A 15,184-nucleotide genomic window follows, 5' to 3' on the forward strand; every position below is an offset into this window, starting at 1 on the left:
TTTTTGAGTGGATTGTCAGAAGTCTTCCCAACATGTTCAGTTTAATGCAAATCTTTCCAAACTTTCTATTTGGAGGTAAAATAAGAGATGATGTCATTGTGTATTTCCATCTCAAATCAGTAGAGACAGTCACTTCCTTTAGATGCAGTATTTTGGCTCGTGCTCACAAATCAAGTTGACAGTTGGTGGCTGATTTTCACAATGCTCATGATGCATTGTCCTGTGCTGTGGATTTTAAAAACTCGAGGCAGACCATCAGGAAGACCTTTCTGGAGACTCAGGCAGACTCTGTTCACAAGAAGACATAAAAACCCAGTATACAATATAATCACAGGTTTATGGACAGCAGATGCCACAGCCCTCCCTGTGCTCTGGGTGCTCGAGGAAAGAGTCATCTTACCAGTGTTCATTTGTATATTGGAGAAGCTGTGGACCCCATAGTTGCTCCTTCCATGGAGTTAGATGCCTCAGAAGTTCCAGCCTGAAGACATGGAAGGTTCCTGAAGATCCACTGGTCTTCATTCCACATTGGAGTTCAAAGAAGCTGCAGTCTGATGGCGACAGAGATCAATTCCTAAGCAACACTTGTCAATGTACTTCTTTCTCCTCAGACCTCTGTTACTCTGTGCTTTGGTGGGAGGTGCCACTCACTCTAAAGGAAGATTTTAGCTCTTCAGTTAATCCTTCTGCGAAATGCCCTCACAGGCCTTCCTGAAAGCATGTCTCTTAGTTCATTTCTGACGTAATCATGTTGACAGTCAAGATTAACCATCACAGGACCTATCCTGGATTCTCCTCTTACACTGTATCAAATCCCTTAACATGGGTGTGTAACAGCTACTCCCTTACTACTGGTGTGTTGCAGCCACTTGCGTAGCAGTGGTTTGTAACAGCTACTCCCTTAGCAGTTCTGTTTTCCACACAGTTACCACAGTATCCGCAGTACAAGACCTACATCTTGCCTTCCTGCTTGCTCTCTCCCATAGTCTTGCAACAACCACACAAATCACATAGTAAATTGTTATGATTCTGTAGGCCTGTACCCACTTGAATCCTGGCCATTTCTCCACCCCAGTGCCACATACTCTTCTTGTTCTATTGCTCACTCCGCTCTTGAGTCTGTTTTCAGGCCTGTCAATTTCTTCTTTCTTCACTAATATTCAGATGTACATCTGGCTTTCTTATTTCATTCAGGACTCTGTTCATCATAACTCTGCCTTTCAGAAGTCCTCCCTGGCCTCCACACTAGGAAATGCCTTAGAGAAACACAAATGTGTTACCCTTATTAACTCGGGGAAGTTCTCCAGAGCTGGAGGGAAGCTATGGAAAGAGGAAGAAGATCTAAGAGAGTGACGGAGGAGCACAGAAAGGAGACATTCTCCCCTAAGTCAAGGTCATCGTCTCTCAAGATCAGAATGTCAAGATAATAGTGCCCCTGTGATAAGAACCAAAGGTTCTCATCCAGGAGGAACAGACTTGGTATCTTCGGAAGGATCCCTGTGCATGTACTTAGATGAAGCGGTGAGGATGGTGAATGCCAGGCTTCATCACACTCCTGTTACTAGACCACAGTCAGAGCAGGGAAGAGACAAGGAAATCTGAGAAGTGGTCCATTCCATTTGTTACCTTTTTTCTCCAATCCAAAGTAAGATCCTTTTTCCTATGGGGCATGATGTCAGAAATACACAGTTGTAAGAAAATGTGTCTAGGACATTGGTAGAAAACCTTGCGTCAAAACCTGCTAATGGGCTCCGGGATAAACTGGAAGAGAGTCGCAAAAGGAACGGAGAAGTCTATGTCTACAGGGTGTTGAGAGAAGGAGAGAAGATTCTAAGAACCTAGTTCATGTGAGTGTGCATCTTGGCATGTAAGGAGTTAGGAAGGAAGGCTGGCAGAGTGTTCACTCATGAACAGAAGTGGATGAATCCTCCCCTTCCTCCTCCTCCTCCCCCTCCTCCTCCTCTTCCTCCTCCTCCTCCTCTTCCTCCTCCTCCTCTTCCTCCTCTTCCTCTTCCTCCTCCTCCTTCTCCTCCTCCTCCTCCTTCTCCTCCTCCTCACCTTTTTTTCCTCCTCCCCCTCCTTCTACTCTTCTGCCTTCTCTTTGTAGTCTCCTTTTCTTCAGTAAAACCTGGTTACTTTTGCTCTTTCACTGACTGGCCCACTCAACTTGGAGAAGATAATCTCTTTCACGAAGGTCATCTGTCATTGGACATGGACCACGTCTGCACAGTCCCTTCACAGAATCAACTAGACCCATGTGTGATGGAAAAATAGGGCTGTAGCCAAATCAAGTTGGCATGCAGCACAAATTGTTATGGACCCCTGCCTCTTAGAACCTGTAAGCTCTTAACCAAAAGCTTTGGGGACTCTAGATTTTAAAAACAAAACAAACAAACAAAAACAAACAAACAGAAAACCAAAAGAAAACAAATGCTGAGCTAAGTTTCTGGGAACAAGATGGCAGAAACCCTGCAAGACACTTTATTGTATTAATATGAGAACTTAACACCTTGGTGAAGTTTGTGAGGTCTTTAATGGCTGAGAAAGTCCCTGAACGTCCTCAGATCTTCCTGATTCTCCCAAGTACCCCCTCTCATCTGCACTGGCATCTTTTCTCCATTTCCTTGCAGAACACTTAACTATCTTCTCTACAATTATTCTTAGTTTGCTATTTATTAACTTCCTAATCTGGAATGCAAAGTCTTGGGTGAGAGTCTTCCTTCTGATGGTTGTTGTGTTTCAAGCACCTAACATGGCACCTGAGATATTGTGGAGGCAGAAGAACGGTCTGCATAGTGAATGAGAAGGCCATAGGAAGGAGATGCTGTAGAACCCATGGTGTCTTGTGAGGACAGCTGAAGCAGTGGTTCCAGGGGACCATTCACATTGTCCATCCAACACAGCAGCCCTTTTGAAGAAAAGAATTAATGCTCAGTAGCTTCAAATCTCCCCTTTATCCAAAAAAAGATCAGTAAAGAGTCTGAGGCAGGGAGGGGGAGCAGGAGTTGGTCAGTTCTTTGCTGTTTTCCTAAAAAAACAGCATTAAGCTTTGTAGAAAATTTTAATTTTTTCATTGATGTAAAAGAACAGGAATCTAAATTGTTTTCAAGGGTTGAACCTCACACAGCCGTTTATCTTCATGAGTTTTGCAGAGACAGATACGTATGTAAGGAACTTAAGAATCCTTTTATGATAATTAGTACTTATGACGCTGGAATTAATGATTACTTTCCACTGTAGATAACACTAAGCTTCTAACGTCCAAAGGTCTCAAGGAGGCTTCTCATAAATCTGTCAAGGTGTTTCATAAGATGCAAAGCATAGCAGCCTCCCCCATGTTGGCTGAATTATTTTCGTAGCATCTGTCTATCCAGTGACTGGAAAACATTCCCCATCTTTGTCTTTATCTTCTCCTCCCTGGACCTTTCCTGAAACCTGCTAATTAGAGGTCTGAAGCTTGTGTTTCAATGAACAAAAAATGCTTTTAAATCATAGCTAAGCAGAGAAGACATTGTGATTTTAACTTCTACATAAAAGAAATATTATATTTTTATCAGCCCATCTCCACAAAGCATTTTCTCTTTCTATAGTCAGAAAATTTCTAGCTCTGCTCATTAGGATTCTTAGAGACCAGCAGTTTTAAAAGGGTCATCCCTGAACCATCCCCACCTGGGAACTTGGGAATGCCCTGAGGGAGTTTCTGACCTGTGCCAAGCCGGAAGTATATTCACTGATGATCCTGACTTAATTAAGCCGTGCCCTGTCTCTCTTTCATATAATCCTAGAAACTAAGATGCTGTCAATATAAACATTAGGAAGTTATTTTTTTTATGAATACTTAAAATTTTCATTTCCACCTAAAACTGTATGAGATTGGAGGATACCCCTCCAAGAGATTCGACTGTGTCTTCCTTCTCTTTTATTTCAACCTGGAGGATCTTTTCCTAGACTGTTGCTCTGGGATGGATATACAACTTTGTCTCATGACTCGGTCTTCATATGTAGCTTTCCTTTGGAAATTCTGCCTAGTGTTCTGAGGCTTGTTTAATTTAAGAAGCACTTTTTAGAACCATGCCTAATCCTAGAGAAAACTAAATTAACTCTCACCACAAAGTCGTATGGAATCACGCCGCTGGAAACCATGAATGCCTGTTGAAGCTAAGGAAGATTGCCTGTGTTTGATGCCAGGATTACCATGGCCATGAAATTCCTTGGAATGATCTCACTGGTACTGATAACTGGAAAACCCTGGAGGGGTGGGTAATCGAAAGCAGAGAGCATTCATTTCTGCCCTTAGAACATGTGCACCCCAGATCACATTTTAATGATGGAAGATAAATTAACAGTGATGTCCAGAACTCATTCTAAGCCTTGATTTTTCCCCCAGTTTTTCTTAAGCAGCATGTGTTAGGTTCATAAGAAAATAACAAACATATCTTCCAAAGGCCCTAAGAGGGCTAGGCATTTAACATAGGCAGTCCTGGTGAGAAAGTTAGTTCAATATGCCAAAGCTGAGGACATTCTCATCATCTCATTGCTATGTGAGCTAGATACTCCTTCTTTGTGACCTTGCACCCTGGGTTGCTTTAATACTCTTGTCTATAGTCTGGGTAGACATTTGCTCTCAGTTGAGATCTAAGAAGTAGCATTTTGTCTGTGTGTGCATGTATGTCTTTGTCTGTTCTTACTTTTCATTGATATAAAAAAATAATTTTATAAGAAAAGAGGTTCATGTGGCTCAATGTTTTTGAGACCTTAATGTCCAAATACCTTGGTGGCCAACTGAGGGCCCCTTGGGCTGTCACATGGTAGATGGTTTGAGAAGCACATGTTAAAAGGGTAGACCAAGTCCAGAGACTGATTTAGGCTTAGCCTTTCTCTCGTTTTCTTGAGAGTTAAATTAGGGTCCCACAGGAGCTACCTTAATCCCCTCTGAGGACAACACTATCCCAGGCTAACCAACCTCTGCTAGGCTCCACCTTTGAATGCTCCCTCTAGGTCCCCTCCATTTCACACCAGGAACCTAGCTAGCTCTGAACTCACAGATTCCATCAGTAGCTGTCTGTGCTCCTGTGTGTTCAGAGTTCAGTTCAAAGTCTTTATCCGTGTTGTGGTGATATTTATCAGTTAGCACTAGAGACAAAGAGGCCATAGTGTGCAACAGTTGCCAGCTTCTGGCTTGTGAACATTTTCACCGTGACCAGTTTCAAGTCATCTGTATGAGTTCATCAGACTGTGGAAAAGAGACACACACAGCACTCTAAAATCGACACATTGATTCTAGTTCACCATTGCAATGCAGAGAATTTAGAAGACCAGAGAAGAATTGCTAAAAGTAGAATATATGATTTCATAATGTCATGGCTATAAGAAAAACTCAGCTTTAATATAATATTACATTTCCAAAACATTTTGTTTGGGTTGGATGTTATTACTGCTATTTTGTATACAAAATTTTGATTGATGAACATAGTATTTTAATGATTTAATGCATGATTTTTTTTACTTCTTCTAATTGTGGACATTTAAGAGCATTTTCCAGTCTTTTGTATAGCTGTAAATCATGCTGTATAATAGTAGGAGAATGCATACATGTTTCTTTGGGTATATAGTGTCCTTCATATTTCTGGATACTTCTTTAGGTCAGGTTGAAAGGTCAAATTATTTTGATTATTGTTCTAAAACCTATTCACTAATGCCCTCTAGAAATTTTGTACCAACATATTCACCGACTTTAAAAAAACCTATGAATTTCTACCTGTGATGCCACTACTACAGATTCTTTTGTAAAGGTTTTGATGATTGGCATATTATTTTTTATTTTTTTATGTATTTGTCTTACTGTATGAATGTTTTTTTCTGTATGTATGTATCTGTACCATGTATGTACTTGGTGCTCACAGAAATCAGAAGAGGGTGTCAGATGCCTTGGGACTGGAGTTATAGATACTTGGGAACCACCGTGTGGCGTGCTGGGAACTGAAGCCAAGTCCTCTGCAAGAGTAACATGTGCTCTCAGCCATAGAGCCATATATCACCACCTGATAAATCAATATTAGGGTCTTTCTTGGCAAGTGTAGTGAATATTTTTTAAATATTATGCTTGAAAAATAAAATACTTACCAAAAGCTGAGTTGCTTTTATGAAGACATTTCCAAAATCTATTTTTTGAAGTTATAATTACATTATTTTCTCTTCTCTTTCGTCCCTCCAAACCTTTCCATATATCCTTCCTTGCTCTTTTTTTAATGTATGGCCTGTCTTTTTCATTAATTGCTGCTACATGTATAACATACATTTATATTTCTAAATGTACCATTTTCAGTATAATGTTACATGTATGTATGTATGTATGTATGTATGTATGTATGTATGTATGTTTTCAGGGCTGACCATTTGTTATTGGATAACTAATTAGTGTGCCTTCCCTGGAGAAGACAGTTTCTCCCACTCCACAGTCCTTAATTGCCCGTAGTTCTGTGTGTGTAGGATTGAGACCTCAGGGGATCCCCCATCTACTTTGGCATGTTCACTGTTGTTGTCTTTGTTCGGCTCATGCCTAGGCAGTCATATAGTTGAGACTTGATGGAGGTAACAACTGATTTTAATAAGAAACAGTCTCTCAGCAAACTCCCAATCCTTGAAATCTTTCAGCCCCCTCTTCTGTAGTGTTTCCTGAGCCTTAGATGTGGAAGTGCTTTATCAATGTATCCAATGGGACTGGGCTCCACAACTCTGGGTTTTGATTGGTTGGGGTTTTCTGTAATAGTCTGTCTATTGCACAGAGAAGTTTCATTGATGAGACATGAGGACTACTCTTACCTGTAGGTACAAAGGCATATGTTTAGATTGCTGTAGGGATTATGCTGGCTTAGTAAAGTGATGATCGAGGGTTCTCCTCCAACATCTGTGACTTCACTAGCACTTGAGTTTCTTGTATCACTCGTGATATCCCTCTTGGGTGGGTCTTAAGTCCAACTAGAGAGCTGTTGATTAACACCACTGTTCCCTTAGGGTTATAATGCCAAGCAGTTTTATGTGCATTATCGTTTTTTAAACTTTGAAAAGTTCATAATGCATACTATACGTGCATCATGTCCACCACCAACTCTTCCCATGCCTTTCGTCTTCACCAGCCCTGGAATTCACAGCCTCCACTTCTGTAATTATTATAGCATATGCATCACCACTTTTAGTTCTTCTTTTCAACCTATTTTTTGACAAAGATGCCCCAGTTTGCAACAGTTTCCCATGTCAAGACTTTGTACATTCCTTTGTTCTGTTCCCTCTTAACATCGTCTATCTCTGTTCCCTGGGCTTCCCAGTGCCAGCCTTACCACTCTGTGGGTCATTTAGACACATAGCAAGGCAATTAGGCTCCCCCAGCCTCCAGCTTCCACTTTCTGGGGGCATTTTGCTTCACTTTTTCTCAAACTTTATACCAATTTTAATCCCAAGATGTGTTCCCTGCTGATTATCCCCCACTAGCCCCTACTCATGTCCTCCTGGCCTCCCTTCTCTACGTCACTTTCTCTGGCATTTAGCATCGTCTCATTTTTACATCTATTTTAGTTCTTCATAGTCTTCTCTGAAAGAGTCAAAAGTTTATAAAGATAGTGAATGTTCCCAGGGTGGAGAGGGTTGTGGCATTTGTCAGAGAAATAAGAACACTCCAACCCATATCTAAGGGCTTTATGTTACCTTTATAAAATCAGTTTGTGTACAGTTTTTAAATACTGAAGATAAGCATTTGTGAAATTCCTAAGAAAAGCATTACTAGATTGTTAAACACTGTGTTGTAACACAATTAGGTTAGTGTTTTTATGTCACCAAATGTTCCATTATAAACTTTTAATTCAAGTTGTATTTACAAATTTTGTTTTGTAAAGATACTTGGGATTTAGATGGCTCAATTTGTAAGCTGATTGCTTCGCCAGTTTGGAGGACTTGAGTTCAATCCTTAGAAGCCATGTAAGAGGTCAGGTATGATGGTACATGCTGTAATCTCAGCCCAGGAGAGGTGGAGCCAGGAGAATTCCTACACCTCACTGGGTATCAGTGTAGTCTGCTTGGTGAACTGCAGGCCAGAGAATACTGTTTAGAGGAAGCAGGCAGTCTCCTGATGACTCCAAGGCTACACACATATATAAACACATTCACATGCAGACACAGATAGACTCACACACATTTATACAAACAGGTACATGTATACATACAGAGATGCACATATACATGCACACACACAGACACATATACACATTCATACAGAAACACACAAAACACTCTGCACATTCATAGATACATGCACACAGATGCACACTCACACATACACACACACACACATGAATATATATGAACACATTCACAGAGACACAAAAACACATTCACAGATACCCACATGCACACAGATGCACACTCACACGTGGGTATACAAGCTTAAGCACTTGTACAAATGAACACCTACATGTTATAAAATGAATCATAAATTTTTACTTAACACTACATCTTAACCCCATTTTGGTTTAATTTTTTACTTGTGACTAATACATAAAATTGATTTTGTTGTATGTGCCTAAATTAAAATGTAAAGTCCTGTTTTTTTTCATGTGTTGATTTAATTATTAAAAAATGGCCACTGGCCATGCCAACTATCTAAGCTGCAGCAGCTCTGCCTAGCCCAGCCGCCATGTTCTGTTGCCAGAGGCCACCTGTGCACTGTGGCTAGAAATGGCTAGCCAGAAACACCAGCCCTGCCACCCACGAGATGTCAGCGTGGGAGATGGCTCTGCCAATCTTCCACTCTGTCTCCGCAAGGCTGGGCATTGCCCAGACCATCCCACCATCCACGCAGGCCCAGTAGGAAAATGAGACTCTGATGCTTAAATTACTCAAAAGCTTATATATTTGGTAATGATCAGTAACAAGATGCCCATACAATCATAAGTGTAACCCAATACCCAACCTAGATACACCAACTACCTTTGACTGCTACAGACACGTGAACATCTCTCTCTCTCTCTCTCTCTCTCTCTCTCTCTCTCTCTCTCTCTCTCTCTCTCTCATCCCTCCTAGCTCCTCTTCCTTCTCTTCCTCTCCTCCTTACTCCTCCTCTTCCTCTCCTTACTCCCTCCACCTTAGCTCCTCCTACATTCGTGTAACTATTGGTGTTTGTTGTTGTCATTGTTAGTGATTTTGTTTATTCTTTCAGTATATTAAAATTTTAGCTGGGGTGTTTCTCATGTAAAATTTAAAGGGTCAAATCTCAGAGATTTCTGAATATTTTTGTGCCAGGATCTCTGTTCTTAAAAGTACTCTGCAGTGTGGGCAAAGTCTGTCTGAGGTTGTTTTTGTCATCACCACAACCTTTGAGTAGATACTGAGTGAACAGATAAATAGAAATATACTAGGAGGGCTGGGTTTCCAGAAGTGAACCTATCAGGGTCTGAGAGTCAAACCTACCTGCAGCCCTGTGTTTCCTAAAGTACCTGCCAAGTGCTCAGGTCAGATGGCTGACCCTTCTGTTGACTCTGGGTTCCATACCTGCCTGTCTCTCCAGGAAAGCTTGATAAATATTTGTGGATTGAATTGCATAAATGCTCTGGGGAGAGAGCCTTTCCAGACAGATGTTCTAAGGATAGCTGTCTCTAATTCTTTCTCTTTTTTCCTTTCAGCTACGGTCTAGCACTGAGCTCCATCCAGATCTCCTCACAGACTGTCTCGCTGTGCAGCCTCTGCAGCCAGCCCCTTCCCCAAGAGATGCTTCTGATCACACCGTGGGACACTCCCCAGGGCCAGGGCCAGGGCCTGGGCCTGAACTCTATTCAGGTAAGAATACAACAGCAAATCTTGTTCAGCTGAGAATCATCTGCTATGTCAGTGGCCTGTAGTTGTTCTCCTGTGCCAGATTGGCAAAACAGCCCTTCTTTTCCTTCATAAAAAAAAAAAAACCAAGGTTAAATACCACATTTAATTCATCCAGTTCTAGACTTCTGCCAGAAGTTAGGTGCACCCACTCCTCCCAGGAAGCTTAAGCTTACTGATTTAGACTCAGAGGAAATGGTTTGCCCTGAAGCATGCAGCAGACTACATTCTAAACTGTAAGTAGAACACTAGTTATTACCTTTCCATTTTGAATGAAATTCCCAGGTTGCTATAAAAACTTTGACATTAGGAAAGCAACCTTTAAGAATATCCATTAATGGCTCCCAACCAAAGGGAGAGGAAGGGAGGATACTCTAGATCTCCTGTCTTCCACCTGGGTTTGACTCATAGGTGACCCTATATTTAGAAAATTGCAGGTCGCAAAAAAAAAAAGAAAAGGAAATACTGTTCTAATGCAGCAAGAAAAGTCACTGTTTCCATTTGATTCCCTTAGCTTGCAGTTTGGGTGCATTTTCTAGACTCTATGGTGGTAGAGTACTTGAGCAAACATAATTAGTTTTATTACTTTCACGCAGAAAACTCTTGCTGTAAGCCATCTGAAATCGAGTCGCATTTGCACCACATTCCAGACAATAAGACTTTTCCAGTTTCAGTGACTTGCAAATCTCACTCCCATCTGCATCTCAGTCCACAGCCAGCTTGGCAGCGTACAATCTTTTTTTTCTTTTGCAAATTACTAATAAGCCATAGAGAATGAAGAATTTATAGATGCAATACAGTGGAATAGGAGAAAGACATACTTGTGTAGTTTTGTAAAGCTTGACAGTTCTCAAGATGATCCGGCACAGAAGAAAAGGGCATTAGGCAGTCACTTCAAGAGCATCAGTCATGAAAATAGTCTTAATCACAGTGGACCGGAATTGAGGTACCTTTAACAATTGTTTAGGGACTTTTTCTATGAAACAACATAGCCTCATCTTTTTCAAATCCAAAAACATTGATTAAAACTTACTTGAAGGACTGACCAGATCTCTAAAAGATGCAAAGATATATCATCAAATGTTTGTGGCTGATGCAGACACCACCAACACATACTGAAAACCTTTGTATTAGACATATATCAAGAGACACAGCTAGCTTTTGTTTACATAGGGGCTTCTGATTTGCACATTGCTGGAACATGAACATTTATTCTAACACATTAAATGAATCTATATAATAGTTAAAACAAACTATCACCACTCCTGTACTTTTTCAGCCAATGAAGGTACTTTGCTAAAGATCTGGAATTCAGAAGTTAAGGTCAAAGGTAATCAGAGGAGACTGAGAAATCCCACATATAATAGCAACAGTTTGTGGGGACTGGCCAGTCTTGTCCCATATTTTGGTTGCTATGACGCCTGCCGCTATGGAAAATATTGTCTATGTTGTATGCGTCTTACATAGGGTTCATTTTCAGCTCTCGTGTTGGACTAGATGTATGTTTTTACATGTCTGGTACTATTTTTAAAGTTTTAGAATTTCCAACTTTTTAAGGTTTACTTCTAGTTTGAAATGGCTTTGTCATCTGTGATGCTTTTCTATATTTGGTTCTCAAAAAGATCTTGAGCTCTTGCCTTTGAGCCTCTAGCTGTAGCAGAAGAGCTGAAACACCAGGCAAGGAAGTGTAAGTTGTCGTAGCCATCAGTGCCAAGTCCCACAGTTGCCAGGCATTTTTTCCCCCTGAGAACACTTGAAGTAGTCAAGTGCCACCCTACCAGTGTTTCCCTGGGATTTTATCTCTTTAGGTAGCTCATAAGTGTCAAAGTTTATTCTCCCTACTTTATGTTTGTTTCCCTCGGGTGCTACTATACTTTCTTGGCTTCTGAATTATTTTAAATAATTGATTATAACTTTTGATTTGCTGAATAGGCAACAAACCCAGAGGCAGAACCAGACACAGAGAAAAACTCTAAAACCAAACTTACATACCTTCTTTGTTAAGCTTTAGACATGCACTTGTGAAGAGTACATGTGCGTGCCAGCTGCATGTGGGCTAGAGTAAAGGTCTTCGGACACATGCCAACCTATGGCACATGCCAAAGGCATGCTGGAAACTGTTCATCAATTAGTTAGATGTGAAACCTGAATTGTTAAGTCTATTTGATGGACCTAACACTTGGTTTAGTGGCAGAAATACTTCAAGATGGCTAGGGTATGGTTCAGTGGTAGAGAGCTTGTCTAATATATGTAAGATCTTGGGTTTTATCACCAGCACTTTGCAAAGTAATTGGATATTCTCTTTAGATTCTGTTAATAAAAATCAGGGAAATACAGTAAATCAAGAAAGTACTCGCCTAATGATTATCAGATATGCATGCCTTTAGTTGCTAGAGAAATGATTTAGCACGAAGTATCTTTATGAACCTGTTGAGTGTATGTGGGTATAGGAGAGGAATCCCTTAAATACAGCTTTGAGCTCCGTCAGCCCTCAGATGTCACAGGATTCATTTGTATGGCATTAAGATGGTCAGGGAAGATGGCAGTTCTGCTATATAGAAATCAATAATGTCCTGAAGTACCTACTTCCTTTGTCGACGCAGACGTCTCAGACTGATAAGACAATGACTGATCAGAATGGATTGCCTAAAAAGACTTTGATCTTTGTCAGAGAAGATAGTGCTCTCGGTGAAGAGGATGAAATAAACTTGATCCCATGTCGAGGACAGTTTTAAATTGTGGCATTTCCTTTCTCACTGTTGGAAAATCCCTGGGCTCCCAGGCCTATTGCTGAGTGGGCCGCAGGGCCAGGTGAGAAAGCCCTGAGACTGGTTCATTTCTATTTTGTTTTTCAGAGACCATGGCCTAGGTCAATATGGAAATTACAGGTGATTTATTGAGGATGTTAGACTCTTTTCACAGCAAGTCAGAGTGTGAATGCCACGTTCAAAGCATTAGGATCCATATAAATCTGAGCTCCTCTAACATGCTAATTGAAGTAGGCAAGTCTAAATTTCATGAGTTTACAGCAGCATTGACCAAGTGGGCCAGTGCTGGCTTAGCAGAGGCTCATCACACAAAGAATGCCATAGGTAAACGATCTGGCCCATGGGTGGCCACAAAAGTACTGGCTCTCTCTAAAGCACAGCTGTAACTATGGCCTCAATATAAGCTGATCTTAGTGAACCTGTTCTCAGTCATGAAGACTTGGTGCTAGACATTAGAATCGTCCACCAGAAATCCAAATCCTTGGGACTTGCTCAGAAACTGCTGATCAGTGGGGCTAAAGCTACAAATGAAGGCTGTCATGTGACCCAGAGGTTTGCTTGCATCCTATTCAGTTATCCTCTAGTCCATCCTGATAGGACAGATACCCACGCAAGAGATGCTCCTGACAATACTGGCCTTTTACAGAGATGGTTGAGATAGTGAAATCTCACAGAAACTACTATGAAATGGAAAGCTACTACAACAGAATCCAGAGAGACCTTCAAGAACGGGGGGACTTTATTGGTACTGATTCTATTGAGTTATAAAGTAATCCTTGTATTTAGAGCTAGTAAGTCCTATTGAACTATTTAAATTTTAGTGTAACTTTAAGCGTTTTAGGGGGACAAAAGTTCTCTGTTCTGATACAATATATAAGCATAAATGAAAAGAAAATAAAAATTAATTTATAAAGTTTTATATTGCTAGGAGAAGGGAGCTTTTCTTTTGCGATGATACCAGGGTTTTCAATAAATAGCACTGTGTTAGCATGTTTTACGAATAGTGTTTCATTTTGGTGTAATCTCATGTTATATGTTTTAATATACTTTCTACATTCTTAAATTGAGTATATTTGCTGTCTTTGGATAGCTTCTTAGAAAGTTGTAAATGTTAAACATAATATTCTGTAAAAGAGCCTCCCACGGTCTCTTTTTAAAAAATGGTTGTTAATTTATGGGGTGTTCATTAGAGGGTTCTACACTGACACACAAATTTCCCAGTAGATTAAACTTTATAGGAGAAAGCTGTAAAAGATGAACGTAACCTCCATTAAAGCCTTCAGAAAGACACAGAATGTTGTAAAACACACAACTCTATCTTGGATGATCTTCGGAAGCATTGTTTTGCTTGTAATTTACAAAGGGGAGAAACTTTGGAATGGGGTGGACAGAAGAGAGTGGAGACAAAAGGAATATGAAGGAAATGCCATGACAATGCTTTCATGATGCTTTCCCTGATGGCTTCTTAAGCTGTCATCTGAATCCATTTCACTTCATCAACCTGAGGGTCCTGACATCTTGGAGATTGAAGGATCCTTTCATAGGGGTCACATACCAGATAACCTGCATATTGGATATTTGCATTATGATTCATAAAAATACCAAAATTACACTCATGAAGTAGCCATGAGAATAATTTTACGGTTGGGAGAATCACCACAATATGAAGAACTGTATTAAAGGATCACAGCATTAGGAAGGTTGAGAAGCACTGTTGTAGAGCATCTGTTTGTGATTGTGACCGTAGGAGCAAACTTCATGTCCTCTGTGGGCTTGAATGAGGTTCGTCCTCCTCAACCTTGAGACAGTCCACCAGTGAATATAAGGACAGTGGAAGGCCTGGGTAAATTCAGTTTTCTGAGTGTACCCCTGGAATCTCTAATTCAGTAGTTCTTAACAAACCCAACTTTTTCAATCTCTGCCAGATTATTCTAACAAGTTCCGATCCTATACAGAGTGCTGTTCATCCCAGTAGCTCACTTGGGAATCCATGGTTTTGATTCACAATATCTGGTGATGGGCTTCTAAAAAACCTCAATTTGAATTTCTAGAGGGCGGTTAGAGTATGAGTCTGTAGTGCCCATGGGTTGCTCACTATGGAATCCTTTAACGGGGTCACTTGATTTTCATCTTTTCGTGCTTTTTTTTTTTTAATTGAGAGAGCTTTTATTATACACACTCCATTAAAGCAAATTAAAATATTGGTTTCCAGGCAGCACAGGTCACACTGACATGTATGAAGCTGTTACAGCTGTTACCATCCTTATATGTTTCCAAACTGCTAAATTGGATGCTTCAAGTTTTTTCATCTGCATACTCTTGTACTTTTGCTGGGTTTTCATGGAAGATTAAGCTGGATCATTGTTTTCCAACATGCACAAGGTTTTGCTGTAAAACCATGTTTTTGCCCATGAACAAGCAGTTTAATTCATAACAGCTAGAAGTTCCGAAACACTCCGGTTTCCATCATTAAGAATGTGTATTGGTTGCTTTTACATAGCTGTCATCAGGATACCTGTGAAAGGACAATTAAAGGAAGGACTTATTCCAGCTCA

At 40.5% G+C, this 15,184-nt stretch overlaps 1 protein-coding gene across 1 annotated transcript in view; it reads left to right on the top strand.

Annotated features, from left to right (window-relative positions):
* Glis3 (GLIS family zinc finger 3) overlaps positions 1-15,184 on the top strand; it is a 398,320-nt gene that overhangs the window by 334,023 nt on the left and 49,113 nt on the right. Inside the window, exon 6 of the mRNA XM_028764109.1 lies at positions 9,672-9,825. Coding sequence (XP_028619942.1) covers positions 9,672-9,825 — 154 coding nt within the window. The remainder of the gene's footprint in view (positions 1-9,671; positions 9,826-15,184) is intronic.

Source organism: Grammomys surdaster, unplaced genomic scaffold (assembly GCF_004785775.1).
Source record: "Grammomys surdaster isolate TR1022 unplaced genomic scaffold, NIH_TR_1.0 141, whole genome shotgun sequence".
Classification (NCBI taxonomy): domain Eukaryota; kingdom Metazoa; phylum Chordata; class Mammalia; order Rodentia; family Muridae; genus Grammomys; species Grammomys surdaster.